This window comes from Siphateles boraxobius, unplaced genomic scaffold, assembly GCF_051911475.1.
Source record: "Siphateles boraxobius isolate OS27281-9 unplaced genomic scaffold, OSU_SipBor_1 31, whole genome shotgun sequence".
NCBI classification, from domain to species: Eukaryota; Metazoa; Chordata; class Actinopteri; order Cypriniformes; family Leuciscidae; genus Siphateles; species Siphateles boraxobius.
Genome location: NW_027508931.1, coordinates 16,400,065 through 16,426,522, shown reverse-complemented (window position 1 = coordinate 16,426,522; position 26,458 = coordinate 16,400,065). Strand labels below are relative to the sequence as shown.

The 26,458-nt window shown below is 38.1% G+C and overlaps 2 protein-coding genes across 3 annotated transcripts in view; both read right to left on the bottom strand.

Annotated features, from left to right (window-relative positions):
* Positions 1–247: 247 nt before the first annotated feature.
* LOC143696969 (NACHT and WD repeat domain-containing protein 2) lies at positions 248–7,221 on the bottom strand. 2 transcript variants are annotated; one of them, XM_077193905.1, is made up of 7 exons: positions 7,019–7,221; positions 6,722–6,810; positions 6,137–6,244; positions 5,511–5,714; positions 5,307–5,436; positions 4,706–5,229; positions 248–4,464 (listed from the first exon to the last, which is right to left on the bottom strand). In XM_077193905.1, exons 1-7 carry the CDS (start codon positions 7,056–7,058, stop codon positions 766–768), a joined length of 4,794 nt encoding a protein of 1,597 aa, XP_077050020.1. In that variant the 5' UTR covers positions 7,059–7,221; the 3' UTR covers positions 248–765. The 2 variants fall into 2 exon arrangements, with proteins under 2 accessions (XP_077050020.1, XP_077050021.1); XM_077193906.1 differs by having other exon boundaries at positions 5,307–5,432; positions 5,507–5,714; positions 7,019–7,218.
* A 495-nt stretch (positions 7,222–7,716) lies between these two features.
* fchsd2 (FCH and double SH3 domains 2) overlaps positions 7,717–26,458 on the bottom strand; it is a 95,897-nt gene continuing 77,155 nt past the window's right edge. The window contains exons 12-20 of the mRNA XM_077193904.1: positions 26,180–26,284; positions 23,108–23,269; positions 17,915–18,049; positions 16,478–16,561; positions 14,046–14,223; positions 12,718–12,938; positions 11,523–11,694; positions 11,323–11,414; positions 7,717–10,038 (exon numbers count right to left, since the gene is read on the bottom strand). Of these exons, the coding sequence (XP_077050019.1) occupies positions 9,955–10,038; positions 11,323–11,414; positions 11,523–11,694; positions 12,718–12,938; positions 14,046–14,223; positions 16,478–16,561; positions 17,915–18,049; positions 23,108–23,269; positions 26,180–26,284 (1,233 nt within the window). The 3' untranslated portion in view covers positions 7,717–9,954. The remainder of the gene's footprint in view (positions 10,039–11,322; positions 11,415–11,522; positions 11,695–12,717; positions 12,939–14,045; positions 14,224–16,477; positions 16,562–17,914; positions 18,050–23,107; positions 23,270–26,179; positions 26,285–26,458) is intronic.

Genomic DNA, 26,458 nt, shown 5'->3' with positions numbered 1-26,458 from the left:
TGATCAAACAGTTGTAATGATTTATTTAATACAATTTTTAAGAGAAAGAGAGAGAGAGAGAGAGAGAGAGAGAGAGAGAGAGAATGCCCAAAATATAAACACATCAGAGACCACTATTACCCCAAAACTAATAAAATATTGTTTAATAATGTAAAATAGTGTTTTATTTTTGATACATATTTTTCATTCTTTTCACTCTTCACTACAATAAAAACACATCAAAATAACAAATAAATGTAGGCCTAACTTTTTCTTTATTATTATTATTTTTATTGTCTTTTGTAAGTTGAACCACAATGTCACATTATTATTAACATTAATAAAATGAAACAGCTTTTTATATAGCTATTTCCCAGCTTTTAGACAAAATTCATTTTAATACAAAGTGAACAAAATCATGGCTATGCAGCAATCAACAATGCAAATTATTTATCATAGATAAGTCAAAAGAAAATATAATACAGAAAATGGTATATTCTAATACTCTGTAAGTCTTAAATCCTTTGTTATTAAAAACTGGATATGTATACATTTTCACACCTGATTTCTTCTTGAATCCTGACTTTTGTAAGATGAATTAACATAATATTTTGTATGATAAACATGTATATCACATATCACAAACACAGTCTTGGCATTCTGGAAAATTGTGAATATATATCTTCATGTCAAAACAATATGACATACTGTAAAACTACATTTTTACATATATACATTCCTTTTGGATCTCAGTGCCAAAAGCAGAATTGTTCACGCTGGAACTATTTAAAACAATTGCAGTGGCAATTCAACCCAAGTAAGGTTAGGATTGACCAGAGGCGACCAAATAAATTGCTCATCCAATGGACACAAAAGTGTTGGGCTTTGACCATCCTCCTTCCTGTTACCCATCTTGGTGTCAATAACAGCATAAACCCCAACAGAACCGTCCTCATACCCTACATACACAAACAAATCCTCTGACACAGTGAAAGTAGAGGGATTCTTGCACAAATAGAACCTACCTACGGTCTCCCCATCAGTCAGACGTACGACTACCAGCATCGGTTTTTCATGGAGATCACAGAATATATTGTGGCACACCAGAGAGGAGAAACATATATAGACCACATATTGACCAGAAACACCTACAGTCAAATATGGTTGCTGAACTGGTCCTTCGGTTCTCAAAGAGCAGAGTTTATTGTTGGAGAAGTCTAAGATGTTTATAGTGGATTCAGATATAGAAAGGATGGCATACCCCCCATCAGATGATAGGCTAAAAATCTCAGGTTGACACAAGGAAGAGTCTGGTAACTTAAATTGATGACAAATAGTATCCTCTGTTAACCTCCAGGAGTACACAGTGCCTGAGGCTGAAACAACAATCACATAATCTGGATGGCCATGCAGAGAATGGAAAGCAACAACATCTGACCCGTTGGAGCACGAGAAGCATTTGCTAACATTCCCAGACCAGAGGCTGACAGCCAAGAGATTCCCACTTTTAAGACCTAAAAGGAAGGTGCTTTCTGGTGAAATTGCAGCATTTCTGAGAAGATGATGAATACTGCAAATCATGTGTCCACTCTGCAACTTCCACACCCTTGATGTACTCGTCTCTGACAGGGCAACTCCACAATTGCCCTTGGGAGTTATTAAAACCTTGTATGCTTGACTACCACAGATTCTGTGAATATTTTCCCCACTGTTGGTGTCCCAGACATATATGTCTCCTGTTGCAATACTCACAAGGTAGTTGCCATCTCCAGAGACGGACATAGACTCCACGTAACCTTGGTGAAGGAAGCGGGCTTCTACTTTGCCACTTGATATTGCCCACTTCCACACAAGTTCTGAGCCATCTGCTGAGTAACAGCTTTCACCATTAGATCCGACAGCCACCATCTTCACCCTCTTTCCAGATTTTGGGCCCAATGCTGAAGCTGTAATGAGATCCATGTCCCAAATAAGAACACTTACACTTGTAATTGCTGCCAAGTGAGTGGCTCCACATTTCAGAAGTTTACTAGCTTGACAGTTAGCAGTGTCCAGACTCAACACACAATGTCCGGATGAGCAATTCCAGACTAGAAGAAATGGGCAATTGCACAGTAAAGCAAGGATGAATCGGGAATTATGATCCATTATGGCCTGCTTAAATGTTTTTCCTCTCGGGGGATTGAAGTGATCAAGAACATTAATTTGATGCATGTCAATAAGTTGTATTTGTTGCTTTTTACATATTAGGAGAATGTTGTCTCCGTTGTGGTCTGTGTTTAAAACCTTATCCTTGGTTGTGGAATGGTTCTCACCAATCAGAACTGGTTCTGTTATAATCTCAAGATTCCAAGCAAATACATTTCCTGCTTGATCTACACATGTAATCAACCCATCACCCTCAGAGTGAATAATCTCAATTAATGGTATATCTTTTGGACATGTGAAGGTGGCTAGAAGCTTGACATTGGGCCAATCAAATATTGTCACAGAACTTTCATTCTGTCCACAGAAAATGATATCTGTGTCCTCAGAACATGACACACAAGTTATCTCATAAGCGCAGTGCAGTTGGGTATGTTCCTCGCTATCAACAAATACACTAACAATGTTTTGTCCTCTCCACCACACAAATATTTTGTCATCGGACACCAAGACACCCTCAAGAATGGCGTTTTCCCTGTTTTCTCTGTGTTGGGTTTGAATTTCTTGAGGCTGTGCATTAACACCTGCATCCAGCAAGACAAGTTTACCACAATGGGTGCTGAAAAGGAATATGTTTTCAGAACTACTGACACTTGTGAACTGCAGATTCGAGGATTTGGTAAGTTTGAAGCCTTCAAATATACCTCCATTACAAACCCAAGCAGCACCATTTTCCAGTACAACCACAACAGTACCACCTTGAGCTCCAGCTGACTGCATGATCTGGGAAGCTGTTGACTCTTGTAGTGTACAGTGGGTATAAGGGACAGAAGGAATCGGAGGCAACACAGTATACACGTTTTGTGGGATCATACCTTTAGACCTTGCTGAATTAACACATTCCTCCAATGTAGGAAAAACACTCAGAAAAGGAAGGAGTTTGGCTTGCAGTACAGTTGGTAGATAAGCTGGTTTGTTCCTCAGTAGACATGCTGAAGATCTCAAGATGATGTGGAGGAGCTGAAGTTCCCTGGGAAAAACCAACTGAGATGTCCTCTCGAGCCACAGAAAGAGTTCGTCAGCCAGTGATGCTTGCAGCATTGCCTGGAGGTATTCTTGAGAAATCATTTGGTTACCAAGTTCCTCAATTCTTCCACTTTTCAACAAATGGAAAGAGAGTATGTAGAGTTTTCTCAAATTGGGATATGTTCTTGTTGATGGACTCACAGCAGTAGAGACATAGAAAGGAGGAGAAAAGATCCAAGGTTGACTTGGTACTTGTCTGTCAATGTAAATATTCTGTGGGACATCTGAAGAGGTTGGGATTTCCATGCCTTTGTTGATCAAAGGCTTTGCTGTGCCATTTGCCCAAATGCCACTGAAATAATCGGACAGCACATGATTTATCTTCATACATGTTTCTTCTAAACACATGTACCTCTTACATATGACCAAGGGGAATTGTCTGCTGACCCAGAAAAGAGTTTGGGTACCTAAAATGTTCCTCAGCACCAGAAACCCCTTCAGGTCTGAAAGAAGACTTTCCACAAAAACTTCAGGGACCCTCAAAATATGTGGTACGTCATCGCCTGGTGGAAGAAAACATGCTAGAACTTCATCATCACAAGAAAGAACATCCGTCAACTCAACTGTGGTTATGCCATTCCTGGCCATGGTAAGGTAGCTTAAAGCTTTGGAGACTAAAGCTTTCCCATGCTTCCTCTCCAGATGATCAAACATCAGAACAATATTATTATGGACCTCTTGGACCAGAGTGTTCTCCGTAATCTCAAACTCTGAGTTCCAGTGGATTGCCTGTCTATGAAGGAGTTCCATGTATAGCAGGACAGAGCATTTTTTAAAAGCCTGATTCACATACATCTGTTGGCCTGAGGTGATCTTTCTGTTGGACTCCTGAAGACGTGTTGTCAGCAGCTGGCTGCATCTTTTACTCTCTACTGGTTGCAACTCATAGAACAGGGTTGAATCTGGGTAAAACATCTTCAGGGTAGCAAGGATAGCAGGCCTGTTTGCAGTAATGGAAATGAGAAGTTTTACATTTGAAGCTAGTGATTCGGGAAGGAATGTCAAGTCAAGTTGTACATCTGTCTTTGGCAGTTGGTCAAGACCATCTAAGATGAGCACCAGAGGATTCTTCGATGGTGATCTTGAGGTCAGGAGCCTTTTAAAGTTATCTTTTAGTTGAAAAATGTTGTTGACACAGGCACTACTTGAATCAACCCTTTCACAAAAATCTTTGAGAAGCTGTCTCAGGGAGTTGTTGACATCTATGAAGTACACAATAATCTCAGGATCCAGGTCCTTCAACCATACGGATGCCTGCAAACACAAAAGGCCTCATGAGTGTCATATTTATACTACAGTAGTCAACATTTGAAGTGGATCAAAACCTTTCATCAAAGTTATATATGAATTTAACAATTCCCATCTTAGGACAACTTTGATGAACTTTTTTTATCCACTTCAAATGCTGACTACTGTATATTACTAAACATATACAATCTCAAATTATTGCTTATTTATCAAATTGAAAAGTTACAAAACATTTTCTGAGAGATACCTGACTCGCACAGTGAGCCAGAAGTACTGTTTTGCCTGAGTATGGTCCACCGTTGAGTATGATAGGAAATATTGTATTTTTCCCTCTTAGGTAAGATTTAACATGTTCGACTTCTGCCCGTTCAATTCTGTAAAGAGAGGAAAAGATGTGGCACAGGCTTTTCTGGCCAGATTCATCAACTGTAACAGCCCTTTCCTTTGAGACAGCACGGTCAATGAGTCTCTTGAGATCAGTATGCAGCTGCTCACTCAGACCAACAGCAAAGTTGAGCCTCTTCTCAGGAGTGTAACCTTGAAAACGATTGCACTTTGTGGTGGTGCAGTACACCAGGGCTTTGTGGGAGGCGATCAAACTCGGCAGGAAGTGATCTCGGAGCTGGGACAGCCTGTGCAACTGGCTTTGTTGTTCTGGGGGCACTCCATTTGGTTTCATTGGGATAGTTATTTTATGAACATAGCAAATACATCTTTGGATATCTTCAGTGGAATGGTTTTCGTAGGCATAGTGGATGTCATTTTCAAGAGCTGGTTTAAAAATAAACTTAAATTAGACACTTTTGATTATGTAGTAGTTATGTGCAATTAAACAGACACTGACTTACCTGACTGGTAATATTTCTGAGCTTTGTCATGTGTCATAGTCCCCTCCTGAATACACTGGTTCACAACATCATGAAGGATTCTTCTCACCTCTGAAAGTACCTTGCCGTTCTCTTCACTTGGATTCTCTTGCTGATGTCAAAAGATTAAGGAGTTCAGCTAAATGATCTGGTGCTGTGCACCAATAGTGCAAAAATATTACTTGCCTGGACACCAGGTTGATCAAAATTTCCTGTTGGATTGAGCATACAGAACGAAGGAGGAATGGCGTTCTCATCTCGCTGGTAGTATCTCTCCAGAATGTCAGTCCTGAGGCCCATGCGTTGGCATCCCTGAAGAACACACTGGAACTCTGAGGCTTCTATCTGCTCAGGTAAATTTGCATCTCCATATTGTTCACCCACAAACCCCTGAGACGAGAAACACAAACTAAAATAAGATCATTTGGTAAATTTTTTTTTCTCCAGAGATGGTAGAAATTTTATTTCCCACCTCACAAATAACTAAAATGTACATTTCCATACATTAACGAACTCTGCATTAAATACAAAAAGAGATGCTTTATTGTGTGCCTACGGTGCCTACACTGTAAAAAAAAAAAAATCACATTTTTCTTTTGTCAAATCAACTTAGATAATTAATGTTGTTCAGATAACACAATATTTTGAGTTTCTGTTGATTAAACCAATGAAGGCATTGTATTACCTCAATACAATTTTTAATTTCAATGAACTCAACCTTTGGAGGCAACCAGGTAACTTACTTTTTTTTTTTTTAAAGTAAACAAACAAAAATGTTGAAATCATGCTGTATTGAACCACAAGTATGTTACCACAAAGAAAGGGCCCAGAGAATTCTTTCTGCAGTCCTCCAGTATCTGCAGTCGTTCCTTTTCTCCAGGCCAGTTTTGGGGATCCGCTGCTTCATACGGGTCAATAACCTGCAGAGAGGTTGGATCCATAGACAGTTATTAATTTATGATCTACCAAATGACTGGAAGAAGACTTTGTGTTAGCAGCCTATATCCAGAACAATTAGCCAAAACAACTTAGCCACAGTGTTTACAGTAAATTGTCTATTGACATGCTTTTAAAGAGCAGTATAGAAATAGTATTAACAAGAGAAGTTCAATATGATTCCAGCCAGTCTTTTGTCATTTGCATAATTAAAAATACATGATGTTTAGCTACTAGTGAGACAGTGTAAGTGCTGGTAAATACTCAGTGTTCCAATGAAAGAAATACACATTATTTATTCATGTTTATGGATTTAAACACAATTGAGCTTGTGGTAAAAATCATTTGTTACTGTCAACTGGAAGGAAAGCAACACAACAATAATGTTCTTTAGAATTAGATTGTTACCAAACTGGCCAATTGACAGAAGACAGAAAAGAGAATGACGAATGTTTGCTCACTCTGAACTCAACTCCATGTGTGCATCTGCAATATTCTCTTAGTCTGGGAAAAACTCTCTGCCTTAGTAATCTCCTCTCAACCACAGATTCTGCAACACAATTTGCACAATTTATTAATTAAATTAGTAATATTATTATAGTTGTACTTTGGTGTAGTTACAACTTGCTTTTATTCCTTTCAAGAACATTTTTAAAATAACTAAGTAAATTATTAACTACAGCAATTAAAACATTGATTCATTCAAGTGCAGATTTATCTAAACATTTAAGATTTGACTAATAAAAACTGATACATACCTTCAGGGTTGGAGCACAAATAAACTTGAACACAAGCCATTACATTTTTTTCAGAGTGAGAGTTTCTTATTCATTCCATGTGGCAGTTTAAACTTAACATGCTGAAGCATTTTGTTCTTCTAGAAATATGTGAAAATTGCACACTCATTATCCTGTGGATGGAGGCGAGGAGGGTGACTGCATGTTTTGCCGGGTATCTCATTTCCCAGCAGGAAACATGTCTCTGTTATGTACATGGAACTCTAGGAGAACCGCCCACTCTTTTGAGAACTGACAGACAAGCAGCATGATTTGATAAACTAGTCTGATATCATCTTGACAAAAACACTCTAGATTTTAAACAACTTGTGAAAACATTCACACACCTATAGCATTAAAAAGCTTAAAATGAAACCTTATTGTAAAGTGTTACCAAAAACTCATATTCATAAAGAAAGGGTGAAAGGAGGTGATTAGCCTTGTTCAAATTTTCTTCATCCACTTACTAAATTTAATATATGCTGTGTTATTTTTGATTTATTGTATGTTTGCTTTTTTGCAACCCCTTTTACTACAATGTGGGACATGTCTAAATATTAGATAACATGAAAAATCTGATTTGTGTGATTTCACTATTTTCTACGAAATAAACATAAAACAAACATGAAATAAACACAAATAATAAATGAAAGAAATAAAAAGATTCATCAAAGCAGGAGCACTTTTCCCAATTTTTTATTTAACATTTGTACACAATAAATACAAATAATTTTACAGCTAATATGCAGAAAGAATATTTTTCACCTGTTCTCTGATATTGTCACTGCAGCAACAGTCAATTGTTGTTATTCCATCTGTTTTTGTTTTGTTTAGCAGCTCGGAATCACCTTCAAATTTTAATAAATGCAAATAAAATCACTTTAGAAATAAAAACAACTAGAATATTCAGCTAATGCTATTGAAGAAGCTCCAAAGAGTTGAATCTGGCCAAGAGAACTAAGAGCGCAATTTAAAAAATGGAAATGAAAATATCACAAATTTTGCGTTCATTTCATAGGTGAGAACGATTTTTGACACAATGGGCTTTAACCTCTAACCGTAAACTTCAAAACAAGTTTGATAACATTCAAAAGATCTCAACGAGATCAACAAGAAAATAGGTTGTGACAGAGGAAAATAGAAACAAAGGGAAGATACTCAAACATCTTCCTCTCTGATAAAAAAAGGCTACTAAACAAACGTTGTTTCCTCCCACGTCTCACTCTCACACACACGTTCTTTTCGTAACGACCCTGTTCTTGCTCAACAGAACTATGGTACCATTTCACAAAATGGATCTTTTTTTAAAATTTCTTTCCACTGTTTATATTATGGAATCAACATAATAACTCTGTTCTCTTTCAAACATTATGGGAAAACTACAATCAGTCACTCTCACGGGATCAATAACACGACGCTGGGCAGCTTTATCATCAAAAAGAGGCAGCTGGGACGCAAAGACATTTATAAAAAGATAATAAATTTCAGGGGTCAAAGCACTGAAATTCCAAGATATGAATGAAGATACTGTGAAATAATAATAATGATGATGATGATAAATCGAAATAACAGGCATTCCTCATTTAAGATGAAAGGTTTCTTCAACTGCCAAAACAAAAACAAAAAGTAAAAAAAAAAAAAAAAAACATAGCTGCCCCTTGTACGGAGGAAATGCACTTAGGACACTGTAATAGGTTTGCTTTCGTCGGCAGTAATTGAAACAAAACATCTCCATGATTACCCATCTTCCCGTCCACCTTTTCTGTGCTTGTTGGAGGGAATCTATCCCATCACATCTGAAGAAAATTCATCACAATCTCAAATACTGCCATGACACTCGATAAAAGAAAAACAAAACACATTCCGTCCAGAACTCTACAGTGCCGACGGCATGAGAATAAGAAATGCGTTAGGCTGGAAAAGCACTTTAACTGATACTTGTATATTGATCTGTATATTTCCATGATTACGTTCCGCCCGAACAGACGCACACATAACCGGTAATGCGGAGGCGGACGTTGCAGAAACACGCTCAGAGACACCACGACATCTTTAGATCGGTCTCGCGCAGATTTTTGAGGACTAAATATTAGTAATGCATACAAACACTGGTCTTCATAATGAAAAGTTGAGAAAAAAGGATATAGCTATGTAGTTAGTACTTTTTCAGATGAACATAAGACAGAAGAGCAAGCTAAACCGATGGGGGAAAAAAGAGCAAAGTAACCAGCCTTCCTCTCTTTTTAACCCTCGTCCTTCTCATTCTCCTCTTCCGCATTTTTTTCCTTGTAGCCTTTTATGTACAGTTCCCTTTCTCTTTGAAGTCCATATGATCTGTGATGTTTAACGTGAATATAACATTCCTATGATGACAGTAATGTACTGTGCTATTACATATGAAATGCGTAAATAGTAGGACTATTCGTGGCTGACCCCTTTTGCACGACAACACAGGCCTCCTGTATCCTCCAATAATTCCTTGTATTGCATGTTCGGCTCTTCAAAAAAAAAAAAAGCTCGCTGAAGAGATGGATGTGCAAGTGAAGCCTCTTTTAGCACCTGCTAAACCCCTGTATTTGATTCCTTTCTGTGTTTTTAGATGCAAACCTAATCATTTACTGGCATTGAGTGGATAAACCAAGTTTTAAACAAGTTCTCGTTGCACAATAAAGTAATTACGAATACAAGGATTAGAGTTTGGCATGAAAGCGGTTTAAGGCACCAAACAGTCCGTGACGCCAAAAGAGGTGTTTGTTTTTGTGAAAAAGAGTGGCGATGTCTTTGAGACGCTGTTCTCCGCCCACTCGGGGTTTAAGGATGCTCATAGGGCAGGTTAACGCACACCCCGCCCCTTCCATAAGGAGTGGGAGGGGTCAGAGGTCAGATGGGGTCTGTGGTCAGTCCACTAGGGCCGAACTCTACACCAGCGTGATCTCCACTTCTTCGGTTTTCTCCACCTGTCTGCGAGCATGCTGCTTTGGGGGAGGTGGTGCCGCCCGAACCTAAAGAAACAAAATAAACCAGATTAATACAGAACAGCTAGCTTATAAAATGTGTAGGTCAAAATAAATTATATATATATTGTGAAATCTATATAAATGATTTTCATTTATAATAACAGGTTCACTTAAAATTTGAAAATTGTTATATTTTTGAAGCCTATTAAATGTTAAAAATTATGGATTTAATTTATACTGTAATGCTGAATGGCTATAATTACTCATTTCATCCTTAGATACTGAGAATTTTTTTTATTTAATAGAGACATCAGTAGCAGTATTGGTATAGGTGGTTCTGGCCTTCATTCATGGTACTTAGTAAAAAGATGCTCCGCCTCCTTCAGGCGTTCAGAACAGCTTTTTGTTTCGTTTGGTGGGCGCACCAAGGGTCTCGCCTCCTCGAAACAGAGCCTGTCCAGATGTATAGTGGACGCTATAGCAGCTGCTTACGCGTCAAACGGTCTGTAATGCCCTCTGGGTATCAGGGCTCATTCCACGAGACGCGTGGCCTCATGGTGGGCATGGTCCAGTGGGATTTCTATCCATGACATATGTGTAGCGGCGGGCTGGAGCTCCCCGTCTACCTTTGTCAGGTTTTTATAACCTAGAAGTTCCTGCTTTGCAGGCTAAACTGTTGTCAGTGTGAATGAGAGGTGTATTCTGCTCAGATCACTCTCACGTGACTCAGCTCTCCTGATTGAGCTGCACTAGTAGGGTATGTGCCATGTGCCTATACAGACCGGCGCGCTGCTCTGTATTCCCTATGTGTGCTTATGTACAAGTGATGGCCCGCGTGGCTGGCCACCTTATTTTTCCACTTATGGGGTTCCCCTGGAAGTTTAGAGTCTCATGGTGGAAGCTAAACTTACGCAATACGAGAGAACCTCTCGTAAGAGAACGATACTCGGTTACTAACGTAACCTCGGTTCTCTCTAGAGAGGGAACGAGTATTGCGTAACCGGCCATAATTTTTTGGCTTCAGTATCTCGAGAAGATGAATCTTTCCCGTAGCGTAAGCTAAACTTACGCAATACTCGTTCCCTCTCTAGAGAGAACCGAGGTTACGTTAGTAACCGAGTATCGTTTCTCTGGACTTTAAAGCTCTAGTGATCTGAAAACAAATTAAGCAATCACTTAGCAATCTAGTATTTTTAAACTTTATTTTTCTAAATGTAAGAAACTGCACAATCTTACACATAAAGGTTTTAAAATTGAATATTGAGACATTAGAGCAGGATGTTCATAAAACACGCATAAAAACAGCCAGGAACAGATTGGTTCACATACAGGTCTGAGTTTTCCAGGTCCGGATCCATCAGGAGTGAGTCTCAGCAGCTGAGGGAAGCCTGGGCTCTCTGGACTTAAGCTGGAATTGTGATCTAAACCAAATGTAAAACATTCTCAAATTAAAATCTTAACAGACATGAATGTAGAGAGTAACACAAGAGGCTTCCTGACGACAGTAGCTGGGGCGACTAGTGTCTTACTATGAACAGTGGCTTTCTGCTGGATGGGCAGTTTGTGTTCCCCGTTGACAGACGGTGAGCGGGGCAGTGAGGGAGCGCTGCTGGTCTCCGGGCTCGTGTACGGACTGCAGGGCGGCTGGTCGTACAGCGGCAGAGGAGGAAGTGATGAATGAAGCCTTTGGCACGGGGACACCTGGGAAGGACAACACATGTTACATGCTAAGCTAGCGTATACAAACCTTTCAGTGTCAGATATTGTTAATATACACTACCATTCAAAAGTTTGAGTAAGAATTTTTTTTAAATTAATACTTTTATTAGGCAAGGAGAAATTAAATTGATCAAAAGTGACAGTAAAGTCATTTATTATGTTGCAAAAGATTTCTATTTACAAATAAATGCTGTTCTTCTGAACTTTCTATTCATCAAAAAATTTATCATGGTTTCCAAAAAATAAATAGAAGTAGCACAACTGTTTTTAACATCGATGATAATAAGAAATGCTTCTTGAGAAGCAAATCAGCAGGTTAGAATGATTTCTGAAGGATCATGTGACGATGAAGAATAATAAGAGTAATGATGCTGAAAATTCAGCTTTGCATCACAGAAATAAATAACATTTTACAATAGAAAACAGTTATTTTAAACTGTAATAACATTTCACAATATTGCCATTTTTACTGTATTTTTGATCAAATAAATGCAGCCTTGGTGAGCAGAAGAGACTTCTTTTAAAACGTAAAAAATTACAGAGCCAGTCTTTTGAATGGACTGGTAGTGTACTCGTTTTATTAGATTATATAAAACTCAGAATCATAAAAAGGTATTTAATTGTCAAAGAACACACATTTATGATTATCTTAGACATACCAACTAGAGAAATAGCTTAACATCCTTATACAAAAACATCTGACAGCAAAATTCTGCGATTGACTATTCAGAATAAAGTATTCAAGAGAATCGTGTAATAAATTATATAATGCTATATTATCCACATTCAAGTATAGTTTCATTATGACTGTATTCACATGATTAGGATAATAAGAAAGGCTTTGATCCTGCACGACCCCGGAGGGCATTGATTACAGGAAGGAAGTGTCCACGCCTGTAATCAAGGGCAGGACTCGGACATCAAACACACACAGAAACACACAATAAGCGCGGACACAGAGTCTCATGGTCATTTACTGGTCAGAGTGAGTTACGGATGTCTTACCTGTGTGTCTGTTCCCCAGTGAGTGTCCCCGTTTTCTGAGGCTGTCAGGTCCTCCACCAGCACTGACGGAAAGACGCCCACTCGACCGTTAAACTCTCCCTCCCAGAAGCCGTCGTCCTCCTGGTTGTCCTTGTTGAGGATGCGGATGATGGCTCCCTCTGGGAATGACAACTCGTCATCCGTCTGACCCTCGTAGTCGTACATGGCCTTCACAAAACTCACTGGGAGAGAAAAAGAAGAAAAGAAAGGGGTTATTAATAGGTGAGAAGATAGCAAGCTCTTTTTTTAAAAATATGTTGGAAACATCTTAAAGGGACAAGCTCACTAGGTAGGGACTGTATCCATTAAAAAAAGTTCAAAAGTTTTGAGTGGTAAGATTTGTAATGTTTTTGAAAGAAGTCTCTTCTGCTCACCAAGGCTGCATTTATTTGATACAAAATACAGTAACAACCGTAATACTGTGAAATATTATTACAATATAAAAGAACTGTTTTAATCCTGTGATGCAAAGCTGAATTTTCAGCATCATTACTCCAGTCTTCAGTGTCACATGACCCTTCAGAAATGATTCTAATATGCTGATTTGCTGCTCAATAAGCTTCTTATTATTATCGATGTTGAAAACAGTTGCTGCTTGATATTTTTGTGGAAACAGTGATACATTATTTCATGATTCTTTGATAACTTTTATTTGGAATTGAAATCTTTTGTAATATTTTAAATGTCTTTACCGTCACATCTGATGACAGCATCCGATGACAGCATCCTTGATGAATAAAATAATGAATTTATTTCTTACTGACCCCAAACGTTTGAACTGTAGGGTATGTTGGCTATTTTTAGACTTTTCAGTCTTGAAATTTTAAAATCCCCTGATATTTCCAAGTTCTCAATGATTGTGAGACCATGGTGACCATGTCCAAAAACACAACAAAACATGTTACCCACGTCCCCCCCCACAAAAAAGGTCAAGTCAAGTCACCTTTATTTATAAAGCGCTTTATACAATACAAGTTGTTTCACAGCAGCTTTACAGTGATAACAGGAAAATAATTAAATGATGCAAAGAGTTCACTTCGGCTGCACAGCAGCTCTAAGTAAAAAATAGTGTAATTGTTCAGTTCAGTGTTGATGGTCAGTTCATAGTGCTTTTGACACATTTTTATTAATGAAGGCCAGTATGAATATTTAGATGCATTGTGACTCACATCATCAGCATTCATCTGTCTCTCTCTGTGTGTGTGTGTGTGTGTGTGTGTGTGTGTGTGTGTGTGTGTGTGTGTGTGTGTGTGTGTGTGTGTGTGTGTGTGTGTGTGTGTTTGACTCACTGCTGCTGTCTCCGTTGAAGCTGCCTGATGCCAGCTCAGGCTCGGTAGAGTTGCTGGAGGAGTGTGAGCGTGCGTCCAGAGCAGCGAGGGACTGGAGCATGCTTAGCACGCTGTTGGACGTGGGGAACTGCAGGTACTTCTCTGGAACATAGCCCACATGGCCGGACTTATTTCTCGCCTGGAACCAACATTTACATCATTAAGCATTAAGTCATTTATGACCAGGGCCAAAATGAATCTGTAGACTTGAATCCCATTTTCTTGACTGATTTTGGGGTGGAAAATATGGAACAGTTAAAAATGGGATGAAATGAAAATTCACCCTATATTTATATTTAAATGGATGGAATAGACCTTATTATGAACAACTGACCCTTAGCTAAGCCCCGCCCTCCCTAGTTACTGTTGCTATGCCTGTCAAGCTTTCGCGCCTGACACGTCTATTACAGTGTGTATGCACCGGTGTCAGACATTCCCAATGAGATAATTAGTAATTTTTGGCAAACATGTGAAATATCTGAGAGAGCAAGACAAGAGGGACTGCAGTATGCATTCGAGGGATACATCCACGACATAATATGCAACCGATTAGCGAATAATTTCATACAAATTGAAGCTAAAGCCTATAGTCCCAGCACAAGTAGCAGCCGTCTCATACGCTGACCATTCAAATGGGAAACACATAAATCGAGGAACAGCTATGCTCGTGCACAGCAGAGTAAGTGAAATGTGAAAATAATCTAATAATTATAAATCAAACAGTTTATCCATACATTTTGTGGAATAACACTAACACCGGGAGAGCCGCGATCGGATTGGGTTAAAGTTACTCAGTCAGGGGTAGAAGGTCGTCGATTAACAAAATGCTGAAATATATTTTAAAGTATGTCAGTGAGCCTCCGTCTTGTCTTTAATAGTCTTATTTTACGTTAAAATATATGCATTATGAACAAAGAACCGTCATTATTCCCAACTTCCAAGCAATAGGTGTTTTTGTTAATCCTGTCGACATTTAGTTGTGAATGGGTTCTCCACACTGCTGTATCCACGCACATCATTTCTCCACTTGGCTTTTAGATTTTCGGGATGGAAAAAAATTCCACTCCCCCGTCCAAACTTTTAGGATACCGGATATCAGATTTGCACAATCCATACGCACAACGCTTCAGCATGTTTGCCTCGCTCGAAAGCTTGCCAGACCTCCTGATCCTAGTTACGGTTGCTTAGACACGATTGGCCAGTGGCGGTTTTCGGGCGTGGCTTAGCGAAGGGTCAATTTTATCCATGCAGGTTTAAAACATTTTTTACCTTCAAAATGTCATAACTGGATCTCCCAGTGAAGATGTCAGACTTTTCTCTGGTGACATATGCTCAAAACCCGTCCCTCCACAACTGACTACAAATTTGCATTCGTTTTTTTAACCAACAACATTGTCCAAGCTCTTGTTCTATCCGGACTGGGCTATTGTAATGCTTTCTTGGCTGGTCCTCAATCATGCACAGTCAAACCTCTGCAACCGATCCAGAATGACGCAGCAAGACTGGCCTTTGATAAGCCGAAGGGAGCACACGTCACTCCTCTCTTCATCAGTTTGCACTGGTTGCCAATAGTAGCTTGCATCAAATTCAAGGCATTGATGTTTGCCTACAGAACAACCACTGGCTCTGCACCCCTATACCTAAACTCAGTCACTACTTCAGACTTATGTGCCCTACAGAAACTTGTGCTTTGCAAGTGAACGGTGCATTGTGGTGCCATTCCAAAAAGGCACAAAATCACTAAAAAAATTGTTTTTTCAAAAAACGACTGAAGACGCATCTTTTTCATCAACACTTGACCCATTAATACTAACACTTACTATTCTTTTTCTATTCTATTTATAAAAAAAAAAATCCTTGCTCTGTACTAGACTAGCTGGGACTTGTCACATGACTTGCCCTACTGTTGGTTTGACTGCTTCTATTGTTTTCCTCATTTTGAAGACGCTTTGGATAAAAGTGTCTGATAAATTCTTAAACGTAATTTTATGTTTTCGATAATCCGTTACACTCTGATATACGCCACAATATTAAGAAAAGATGTTGCTAGTTTCGTTTCATTGACTTTAAATATAGAGCTAAAAGAATACAATTATTTATAAAAATATACTAAACCAAAAAATGTAATAATCAAACTGGAATCAGCACCCACTCATAGCTCAACAGAAAGATTTACACAAAATTCAAAGATTCGTCATTCAAAAAGCTGGTGTAGAACTTTCAGAAGAACAGTTGTTGGAATTCTGTGGAAATCTTGTCTTGAGCTCTGAAGCACAAACATTATTTTCCTCGGTACATTTTCTAGAATTGCAATCTGATTGATTTGGGACAAAAAATAAACTTCAGCAGGTTATGTTAGACTGCTAAAATAAACAATGGTATGATTGGTTCACCTTCACCCAGTCCTCCATGTCCCCGTCTTCTATAACCTCCAACATCTCATGCTCATCGATCGTTAGTTCATCGGGTTGAGAGGCCTGGGAGAAAGAGAGCGGTGAAAAGACTTGAGCAATACAAGGCCAACTTTGTGGGTTAATATTTTTCCAAAAACCAGCAGACATTTGAGCAGTTTCCCAGACACAACCATTACAAATAAGAGAACGGATCCTGGAAGACGGTAAAGAGCAGGGGCATTTTTTAAATATTTATTTTGTTTGGATGCAGTATGAAGAAAAAAATTCCAGCATGCATTATAAAATGCCAGCCTGAACTGGCTGCGTCGAAGGAATACATGTGAAAGTGGTAAACTGCAACCCTATTACTGACCAACGTCAGCATTTTCTGCAGATCAGTTAGGACATCATGTTATGTGAATCCTAAATAACATTATTAATATTCATGAGCCAAGCTGCTGAGCAAGTAAACTCCCTGAGGTGAAAAGATGTTAACAACAGAGATGCCATCTTTGACTAATGTTATTGCTAAGCTAATGCTTCGAAATATATTTGAAAATTGACTAGCTTTTAGTTGTTAGTATTATAAAATTCATTTCTAATAATATTATAATTTCTAATAATATTATAATTTCTCATAATATTATAAAATTCAATTCTAATTTAATTAACGCCAGAGTTACTGACATTTCTTCAAAGTTGGATTTTCAGATATGCGCAAAATAGGTATTTTAAACAATGTCATATCTGTGACTTTGATGAGGTTTATTACATGTTATTTTAGTACTATAAATACCATTTATTTATTAATATTTTGCATTTGTTAACTTTTAATTTGATATATTTGGCTTTCATTTTATTTTAAGTTTTAGTCATTTTGTGATGTGCTTCTGTCACTGATATTATTATTATTATTTGAAATAGTTCTAATTAGCTTTTATTTCAGATTTAGTTATTTTAGTACTTCAACTTATTTTCAGTTTAGGAAAATAGGAAACAAGTTTAGGTTTTTTATCTTATATTTACATTTTATTTCAGCTTTATTTCCATTTAAAAAAGTTTGTTTTAGCTACAAATAACACACATTTCAGACTGTTCCAAAGCCCCAGTTAAATGTGTTTTTAAATAAATAAAGGTCTTTTTGCATTCTATATTTAATTTAATAAATGCAAAATGTGAAACAAGATTGTTTTTTAAAAAAAAGGAAGAGCTATTATAGAATAGCTCCATTTAAAACCAATTTATCAATTTTTATGTTAAATACAATTATATTAATACATTATAAATATTGATTATACATAAATTTTTATGATTTAGTAAGTTTCAGTTTTTCCATCTAAAATTTTTTATTTTATTTTAGCTTTATTTCAATGAACAAAATGACTGGTCGGCAGTTTTCAGAACATTCGTCAGCCCCAGTTAAATGTGTGAATTTACCTTGTACGAGTAGAGCACCTTGCAGGTGAGCGGGTAGTTCCTCAGTGTTCCTGAAGGACTTGAGCTGCTGTCGTCATACGTCTCCATGTTCTCTTCTAATTCTTCTCCTTCCTCTCTGTCCAAATCCACTGTGGTCTACAGAAACATGACAAGGCGTGTCACTACTCTGACAAACACCACGACTCACTTGTTGATTCAATATCATTAATAAACTTTAAAAAGTTTGCCTGAGGCTTTCTTTGTGGGTTTAACATACAACTGCATGGAACATACAGCTCAAAAGACCAGCGTCCCAGAAGTGTGGACTCTACCTAGTTACCGCCCACCAATCTCATTGGTTTTGTGGGGATCAGGAGACCATTTTTCCCCAAGAGACAAAATGTAGCAACAGAAAAATCAACAAAAGACACAGGCATTGGACACTCATACCTCCTCAGTTTTTCACTGTATCTCACATTACTTGTTTTAACTGGTTACAATAGTTGAAAACTGATCCTTCAGTGAAGGTCAAGAGAACTTTCGGTGGAAGTCTGAATCATGGGTGCGGTTTCACAAAGCTATTTTAGACCGGTCTATAGTGTTAGACAAGTCTAAAATTTGCTCATAGACTAGTCTAATGCAAGTAAGACTGTTTCACAAAAGTAAAGACTGACTTAATCTAGACAAAAAAAAATTAGACACCTTACCCCCAGGCTAACTTAGGGCTAAGACTCTATGTTGCCTTGGCAACCAGCAGTAGCAATCAGTTACATTACAAACAGCCAAAAGAAAAAGGGAAAATGGCTCATAATTTGTGGTTTGCTGACGACGTTATGGAGAGAGCTATGAGAAGGGAAAGGGTTTTTAGGGACCCGCCGGTAACGTCGATGTTGACGCCACACACTCCACTTTCCCGTCCTCCGCTTATCCCCCAGAACATAGGCGACTGTCCGACATATATAGTCATCATCACCATTTCAGTGGTGTCCTTAAGTTTCTCTTGGGGTCCTCCTCCCGTTTTTGGATATTTTCTCCTGAATATTTCTTTTTTGGGATCTTGTACCTTGTTTTTGTACCTTTTCTGTACGTCTTTAACGCTCCGCTCAACGGTTGGATTAACGCTGTTTACTGTCATATCAATCTTTTTCCAAATTAAACACTTCTTTTTGTTACTACATTCTCCGTTAAATTTCCTAAATAAAATGTCCTTGTAAATGTTATACTCCTCCAACAAACACATATTTTCCGCTGGGGTAAACTGCACTGAACGGTTGAATGCGCTTACTCGATCCGCCATGTTTTTTGTTTTGAAAAGTGTCTTAGTTTACCCAGAATGCATTGCAGTGTAGTCCTACTTACGATAGTTAGAGTCTTAAGTGCTTTGTGCAACGGTCTGATTTAGATGTCTATCTGAAGTCTGACTATCTACTATATCTAAGCCATAGTCAAAGTCTATCTTTGTGAAACCGGCCCCAGATGAGGTCATTGTAATCTGTAACTTGTGATGTGGTGGGGGGTGACTGACATATAGGCTACGCCCAAGGCTGACATAAACAGCTTGTGATGAAGTAATACAGATTAGACTGAAGCGCTCGAGTGTGAGAAAACATTGTGGTCACTGTTATCTTAACCCTATATAGCCCACTGTCTCATATTTGATATGCACATTTAAAGGCCTCTAAATTATCAGCATGATCAAAACCTTGCATTAAAGGGGCATTCGGCAACTCTAGCTATTTCTTCGCTGATTTTCACTTTTGTTGTCGCATGTTTTCTCAACGAGCTCCCCCTACAGCTGTGAGGCGTATATTTCACAACAATGTCGTAAAAAAACTCACTTGCGGCACCCTCCTCCCCCTTTCTACCGCTGCTCATGTGCATTTGTTATTATCGGAGCCGGCCAACTTTATCGTGTGGAGCTATGTCTACCGAGGTGGGTAATACATCATACACATTGAGGGCGGCGTGTGTGTTTATGTCGAATTGCCGTAAAGCAGTTTGCGTTTCTCACTTGTTCTCGCTTCTCATGAGATTTCCTATTTCCAACTTACCGGGACGTTAATCCTTATGTGGCAAGGTTGGTTTTCCGCCTAGGAACGTTGGGGGGAGCGGGGAAAGTCACCATTCTCACCAGAACAGGTTATTAAACCATCCAAATGATTTCTAAACGGTTTTATTAAGCTGAAATAGTTGCCGAATGCCCCTTCAAAATCTATTACACACAATCTACTACATGCCTCCTCTGATTGATAGTTTATAATTTTTTAGCAAATAAAAGCCTTTTTGTGTAAATTGTGAATTCATTCATATTTGTCTTGAACTTCTTTTTTTTTTTCTTAGATCACGTTACAGTTCACCTAAAGTTTGCTGTGAAATCTTAACTGATTTTTATAATGTAAAAATAACTTTTATATTGTTAGTAATATTTCAAAATGAACAGTTTGATTTCACTTTCGTTTTCCTCACCGGCTCCCCGTAGAAAGACTGGGTCTTGTTGCGTTTATTTCTGCTGTGCCTGGTAGGGTAATCCATATTAAGTAAAAATGTTCAGAGCTTATAGTCATTATCAACATAAATTTGATCACAATCTCGTTATGATATTGTTTATCACCCAGCCAGCCCAATATAAAACCACAGTCAGATGTCAATCTGCCTACGCTGTGGGCTAAACCCTGGCACATTTTTAAAATTTATACTCTCTTACCTAAAATCACTCAATCTTTACAATTACCTTAGGGTGCTTTAACACCTGTAGTTCGGTTCATTTGGTCCGGACTAAGGGGGAAAAATTATACTATGTATAATTTTCAGGCGTTTCGGTTCCTTTTCACACCACACTGATTGCTCTGGTCTGAATCGGTTGATGAAACGAACCAAAATGCAGTCACGTGACAAAATCCACATCCCTCGTTGGCTAGATGTGTCTTCTTGAACATATTTCCACAACTGCACTTAAATTGGTCAGAATTAGAGTGCGGGAAAATTCCAACAGAACTCGTAAACAAAGAGGAAGATCCGGCAGACATGCGGAGAATTCGCTCACAATGTATGTTCAGAATCAGAACGAGCTTCATCCTTTCACAAATCCCCCCATAAACAACAAAGACTAGATGCAATATAAATAAGAAATTCACTGTGCAGTGCGGACAACTTCAGAGTTTATGATGAGATTTTAGAGCAGAATGCGGTACGTCGGTAATGGCTTAAGGGGAGCGCTATTGACAATCTAAATAATAATTTTGTTTGACTACGGCAGCTGGTTTAGTCCAAAAATGCGCAGTTCTTTGGCAGTTGGGTCTGTTCAAGGTCGGATCAAGTTCTCGCCACAAACGAACCGCTCCAGAGTTCGCTTGAAAGCGTACCGAGACCACTTCTTCGAGGAGGTCTCGGTACGCTTATTCGGTCCGCTTTTGGTGCGCACCCGAGTGTGATTGCTGCTTTCACACATGCCCAAACGAACTGCACCAAGGGGGAAAACGAACTCTAGTGCGATTCAACCGAACTAAATGAGGCAGGTGTGAAAGCACCCTTAATGTACCACGCTACACTGGTGCTTTACTGTAGTAGGCCTACTACTCAATAAGCTATGTTCACACGTTAGTCTCGCAGTATTCTCAAACTTTACTCAAATTTCACTTCAGATTAGCATAGGCGTTTAGCATATCATTAACTATTCTCAGAACCAGGAGAGTCTCAAGAGAAGCCAGGTTATCCTGGTATTTTTTTTTCTTTTGATATGAAAAATCAGGTACATTTAGCACAATAGCGGGTGAATTATGTATATGATGTATATTATGATGAACTATATGCCTTTCTCCACTGACGTTGAGTTGTTCAAAGCGTTTCTAAGGATACTGATATTTAGAAGGCAGCTCTCTGACTGAGATGCGAACGGGTTTATGTAACATTAGCTGTTTGATAACGTAGTCAAGCCAAAGGCTAATCATATTTATTACCGTTATATGTTCCATGTCACTCTTCCACTTCTTCTGAATCAGTTTCTGGTTCAAACAGGTATGGGTGATCTAAACCAGTGTTTCCACTTGCCATTGTGGAGCATTTACTACAGTGAAGTTGACAGAGTTGATCAGGTATTCTGAGCTGGTTTGAGTGAGTGGAGGTGGGGCTAATTAGCATATGCATGGCTCCGTGATTACTAAATGAAGCAAGGGATTAGAGTTACATTCAAGCTATTTGAAGGCACAAATAAAACATTTAAATGTTTCATTTTGGCGCTTAAAGATGAATTTTAAGGGATGAAATGATTGACTACAGGGGAACTTGAACACATGATTTAATCAGAAAAAGTGAGAACAAGATTATTTTTTAAGGATAATAGGAGCTATTATAAGTGCCTTTGTTTATGGTTATGGATAAGTTGTGCTTGCGGAAGAGTGTCCTTATTCATTTATTATATAAATATTTAATATATTTGTACATGAATAATATATATATATATATATATATATATATATATATATATATATATATACATATATGTGTGTGTGTGTGTTTGCACAGTATATGTACATATATGTATATGTCTCTCCAACCATTGTCTCATCCATATTTCTACAATTATGTGCCATTCATTGTAAAAACCACAGCAAGATCTTCCTCCATCTCGGAGGAAGATCTTCTACTGAAATGTGCATGAGTGTGTGTGAATAATTAAAGTAGGGGATGTCGATATATGTAAAGTGTGCACCAAAATATGAAACGGTGTGTGTTCAAATGTGCGTTAGACCGTGTAATTGGCATAAACGACACTATTCTACCAAGTGCTCATGTCACATCCTCTAGCGTCTCAAAAGGATTTGTTCTCTCTCTTGCTATGATAACACAAACACATGTGTAAAGGGTCTGTGTGTCTGTATCTGTTGAGTTCAGGGGAATGTAGGTGAGGTTTTGCTGCTGTGATCAACATTATTTCTCTCTGACTGATGGAGATGCCGTGGCATATGGGCTAAACTGTTTAGTTAGCAGGGTCTGAATACAATGACGTTGACAGAATAAGGAAGGGTCGGGTCGGGGAGGTCGAACTAACTACAAACCGCTGGGCTGGCCTGAATGACCAGGGGTGTCATTCATAATAGGGATGTTGTAAAGCCACAACTTCCTTAACTTTAAATTGGAAGTGATTACACCGGTGAGAATATCTGAATATCAAACCACTTCATAGGGACTTTGATTTCTGATAAACGGGGTGCTCACCGAGATAGAAAGGTCATGGGTAGTGAGGGTGGGTAGCGTCGCCCAGCGCTCATTCTCCAGCTCTTCCATCACCTGGTTCATGGCGCTCTTCAACCACGTATCCACAGAAACGCCCACCTGCCGCAGAAGGTCTAAACGCGCCTCTGCCTTCAGCTTTATCGTCTGAAAAAGACAGAGTCAAATATATATAAATTGTTCTGCTTATATGACTGCTTACATACACTGTAATATTCAAGCAGCAACTTGTTAGTTAGTCGTCCAGTAGGGTTTAGTTCAGTCAAGGATGAATTGAAGATTAACTGAAATTAAATGTAACATTAAACATAAATATTGGATGAAAAACTTAAAACTTTTGTTTTATTAGAAACGCTGCTAAGTTGAAATACTAAAATTACTAAAACCAACACGAAAAGAAAAATTAAGCTAAATAGGAATATTAAAAAATAATAAAAATGACAAAAGCACATAAAATTATTAAATATATATATGTTTTATTATAATAAAAAAAGCTAATTTAAAATAATGATAGATAGTTTGTCCTGTTTATACAAAATCTTACATATATACTGTACTGTAGTATTCAAGCAGCAACTTATAAATGAATTAACTATTAAAAATCATTTTTAAAATGAAAAAAATAAAATAAAACAGAAATTTCGCTTTGGTAACTAAATAAAACAATTAAACTAATGTTTAAGTGCTGAAATTACAAAAAAAAGTTAAATAAAATTTAAGCTAAACAAAAATATATATAAAAAATACAAATGACTAAAGCACATAGAAAGTTACTAAAACGTAAAATAAAATTAAACTGAAAACTATTTAAAAAAGATAAATAGACTGTTCTGTTCATACAACAGTTACATATATTGTGGTGCTCAAGCAGCAACTTCTGAACAACTAACTAGTTGTCCAGTGTCGCTCAGTCTAGTCAAGTGTTGATATTGTTAACTAAATTTAAAACTATAAAAAACAATATTTTTTGTTAATTGAAATAAAGTTGAATTTTAATTCATATTAACATTTTTAACAGTATATTTTAATAAAATGAGAAATGTTGCTTTGGCAGCTGACAGAAATAAAATAAGTTGAAGTACTAAAATGACTAAAACTGGAAATGTAAATACTATTTTAAAATTAAAAATTAAAATAAAATTAAAATTAAAATAAAAAATTACAAAATTATGTAAAAGGTGTTAGTTTGATTATTGGCTGTCACAAACAGTAGTTGTGAGAAAGTCGCCTTGAAAAGCATAAAAAGCTGCATTTAAAAAAACCGCAAGATAGTGTCAGACAGAGGAAAACAGATTAAAAACTGCTGGGAGTGTGAGCGTCCCGTCACTGAAGCTCGATATCCAAACACAGGCCGTTGAGCTCTCAGAAGTGAGTATCTAGGGTAGTTGTCCTCATTAGACAGGTGAGGCGTCTGATCTCAGAGGAGCGTACAGCTGTCCTTGCACTTCAGCTTTTCTCATTATTAGGCAAAGATGCAAATTAACTTTCTGAAGACTCATCAGTTTCAATTTACAGACGACAAACAGCATTTGGAAGCTGCTTCGGAGTATACATTTTATGTACGTCTTTCATTTCCATGTAATTCTGAAGGGACAAACATTTTCAAAGGGAATAATTAAAGTGCAATTATACTTTTAATATTTGTTGATGAGCAAACACAGACTCCTCTGGCACATTGCCTGGTGCCAAATAAAAGCTTACTATTTACAAACTCAAATTTGTTTCATTCCTTATTCTGCTTGTTGTGTTTTTGGTTCTTGTCCATTAGTTCTTAATGGGGTTATTAAATATTTAAATGGTCTGCTAATGATAATTTGGCGTCAGTTGCTCTGAATTCAAGAGGAAAAACAAAGATGGTGTTTTATCTACTACATTGTCTATTAAATCCTCAGCAAACGGGTCAAATCCTACTGTCACGAGTTAGTCTCATGCAAAAATGTAAATTCTGTCATCATTTACTCACTCTCATACTGTTCCACACCCATTTACTAATGAGGAATTTGCACTTATGCATAATCAAATTTGGTGGGATTGTATAAGTTATAAGACATGGAAGGACCAATTTGTTTGATGTCAATGATGACAAACCTGATGTGACGCATCATACAACGGCAAGTTTGAATGCTCGTGTGCATTCGACTTTAAAGCGATGTTGGAAAGCATAAATATATGACTTCTGAAGACTTAGAGCATTTAGTGGTTCATTTATTGACTGTTTTTGAGTTTGACATCTCTAGGTCATTGTATGCTGACAGTGCATGGAAAAGACATTTCTTCGTCAAAAAATAAAGTCGTCATTTGACTTTAGAGCCATATGAACTATTGCTTTAAAATATAAGAGAGGTCACAGGCTGGGCCAGCAGAGGGCGCCAAGGCTGCTGGAAGTCATGTGTAAGGACATGGCAGGACATCTTAGAGGAGAAGACATATTGATCAGACAGGGAGACTGACAGCCTGTCTCTGAACAGATCAATAGAGAGAGAGAGAGAGAGAGAGAGAGAGAGAGAGAGAGAGAGAGAGAGAGAGAGAGAGAGAGAGAGAGAGAGAGAGAGAGAGAGAGAGAGAGAGAGAGAGAGAGAGAGAGAGAGAGAGAGAGAGAGAGAGAGAGAGAGAGAGAGTGCATCTCTGTCTGGAAAGGGAAATGCATTCATTACAGCAGCAGAGCGGGAGACGTTTGGGACATTATTACTAAGTACTTCTGCCTTGTTTTTTCTCTGATCTGCCCTTTCCTAAATACAAATGAAATGCTACTCAAACAAATGCACAACACAAAACTATTTTGTGCAAACATACACGTTTACAGGACAAGTGATCAGAGACGGATGCCGTCAAGCCCCAACAATGATAAACTATATAACTCATGCACTATAAGTCTTCTGAAGTGATACGATAGCTTTGTGCGAAGATATGTACGATCTCTTACAGTAGTGTAAAAGTAGCATGAACATCCTGCTAACCTTCTCCTTTGGTGTTACTCGGAAGATAAAACGCCGTACGTGTTTCAGAATGTCACAAGTGTGAGTGAGAGAACGGTGACAGACATGCGGCACACATCACCTCTGCTTTGCGGATGTTCTCCTTGGCCTCCTCTATTCGGAATTCCAGCTCGATCCGGCTCTGTTCTGTGGGCGGAGTCCCGAGTGTCTCACATTCCTCTAGAGCCTGCCATAAAAACAAATTACCCTTAATCAGCTAGATTCAATTGGCAAGAAACCAACTTGAAGAAAATCAAAAAAATCATGGCATCAGATCACATTTCCTGCCACTAATCTAACAATCAGACAAGATACTATCACAACATTCAACAGAATCACGTGTGGCAGAATATGTTCTCCT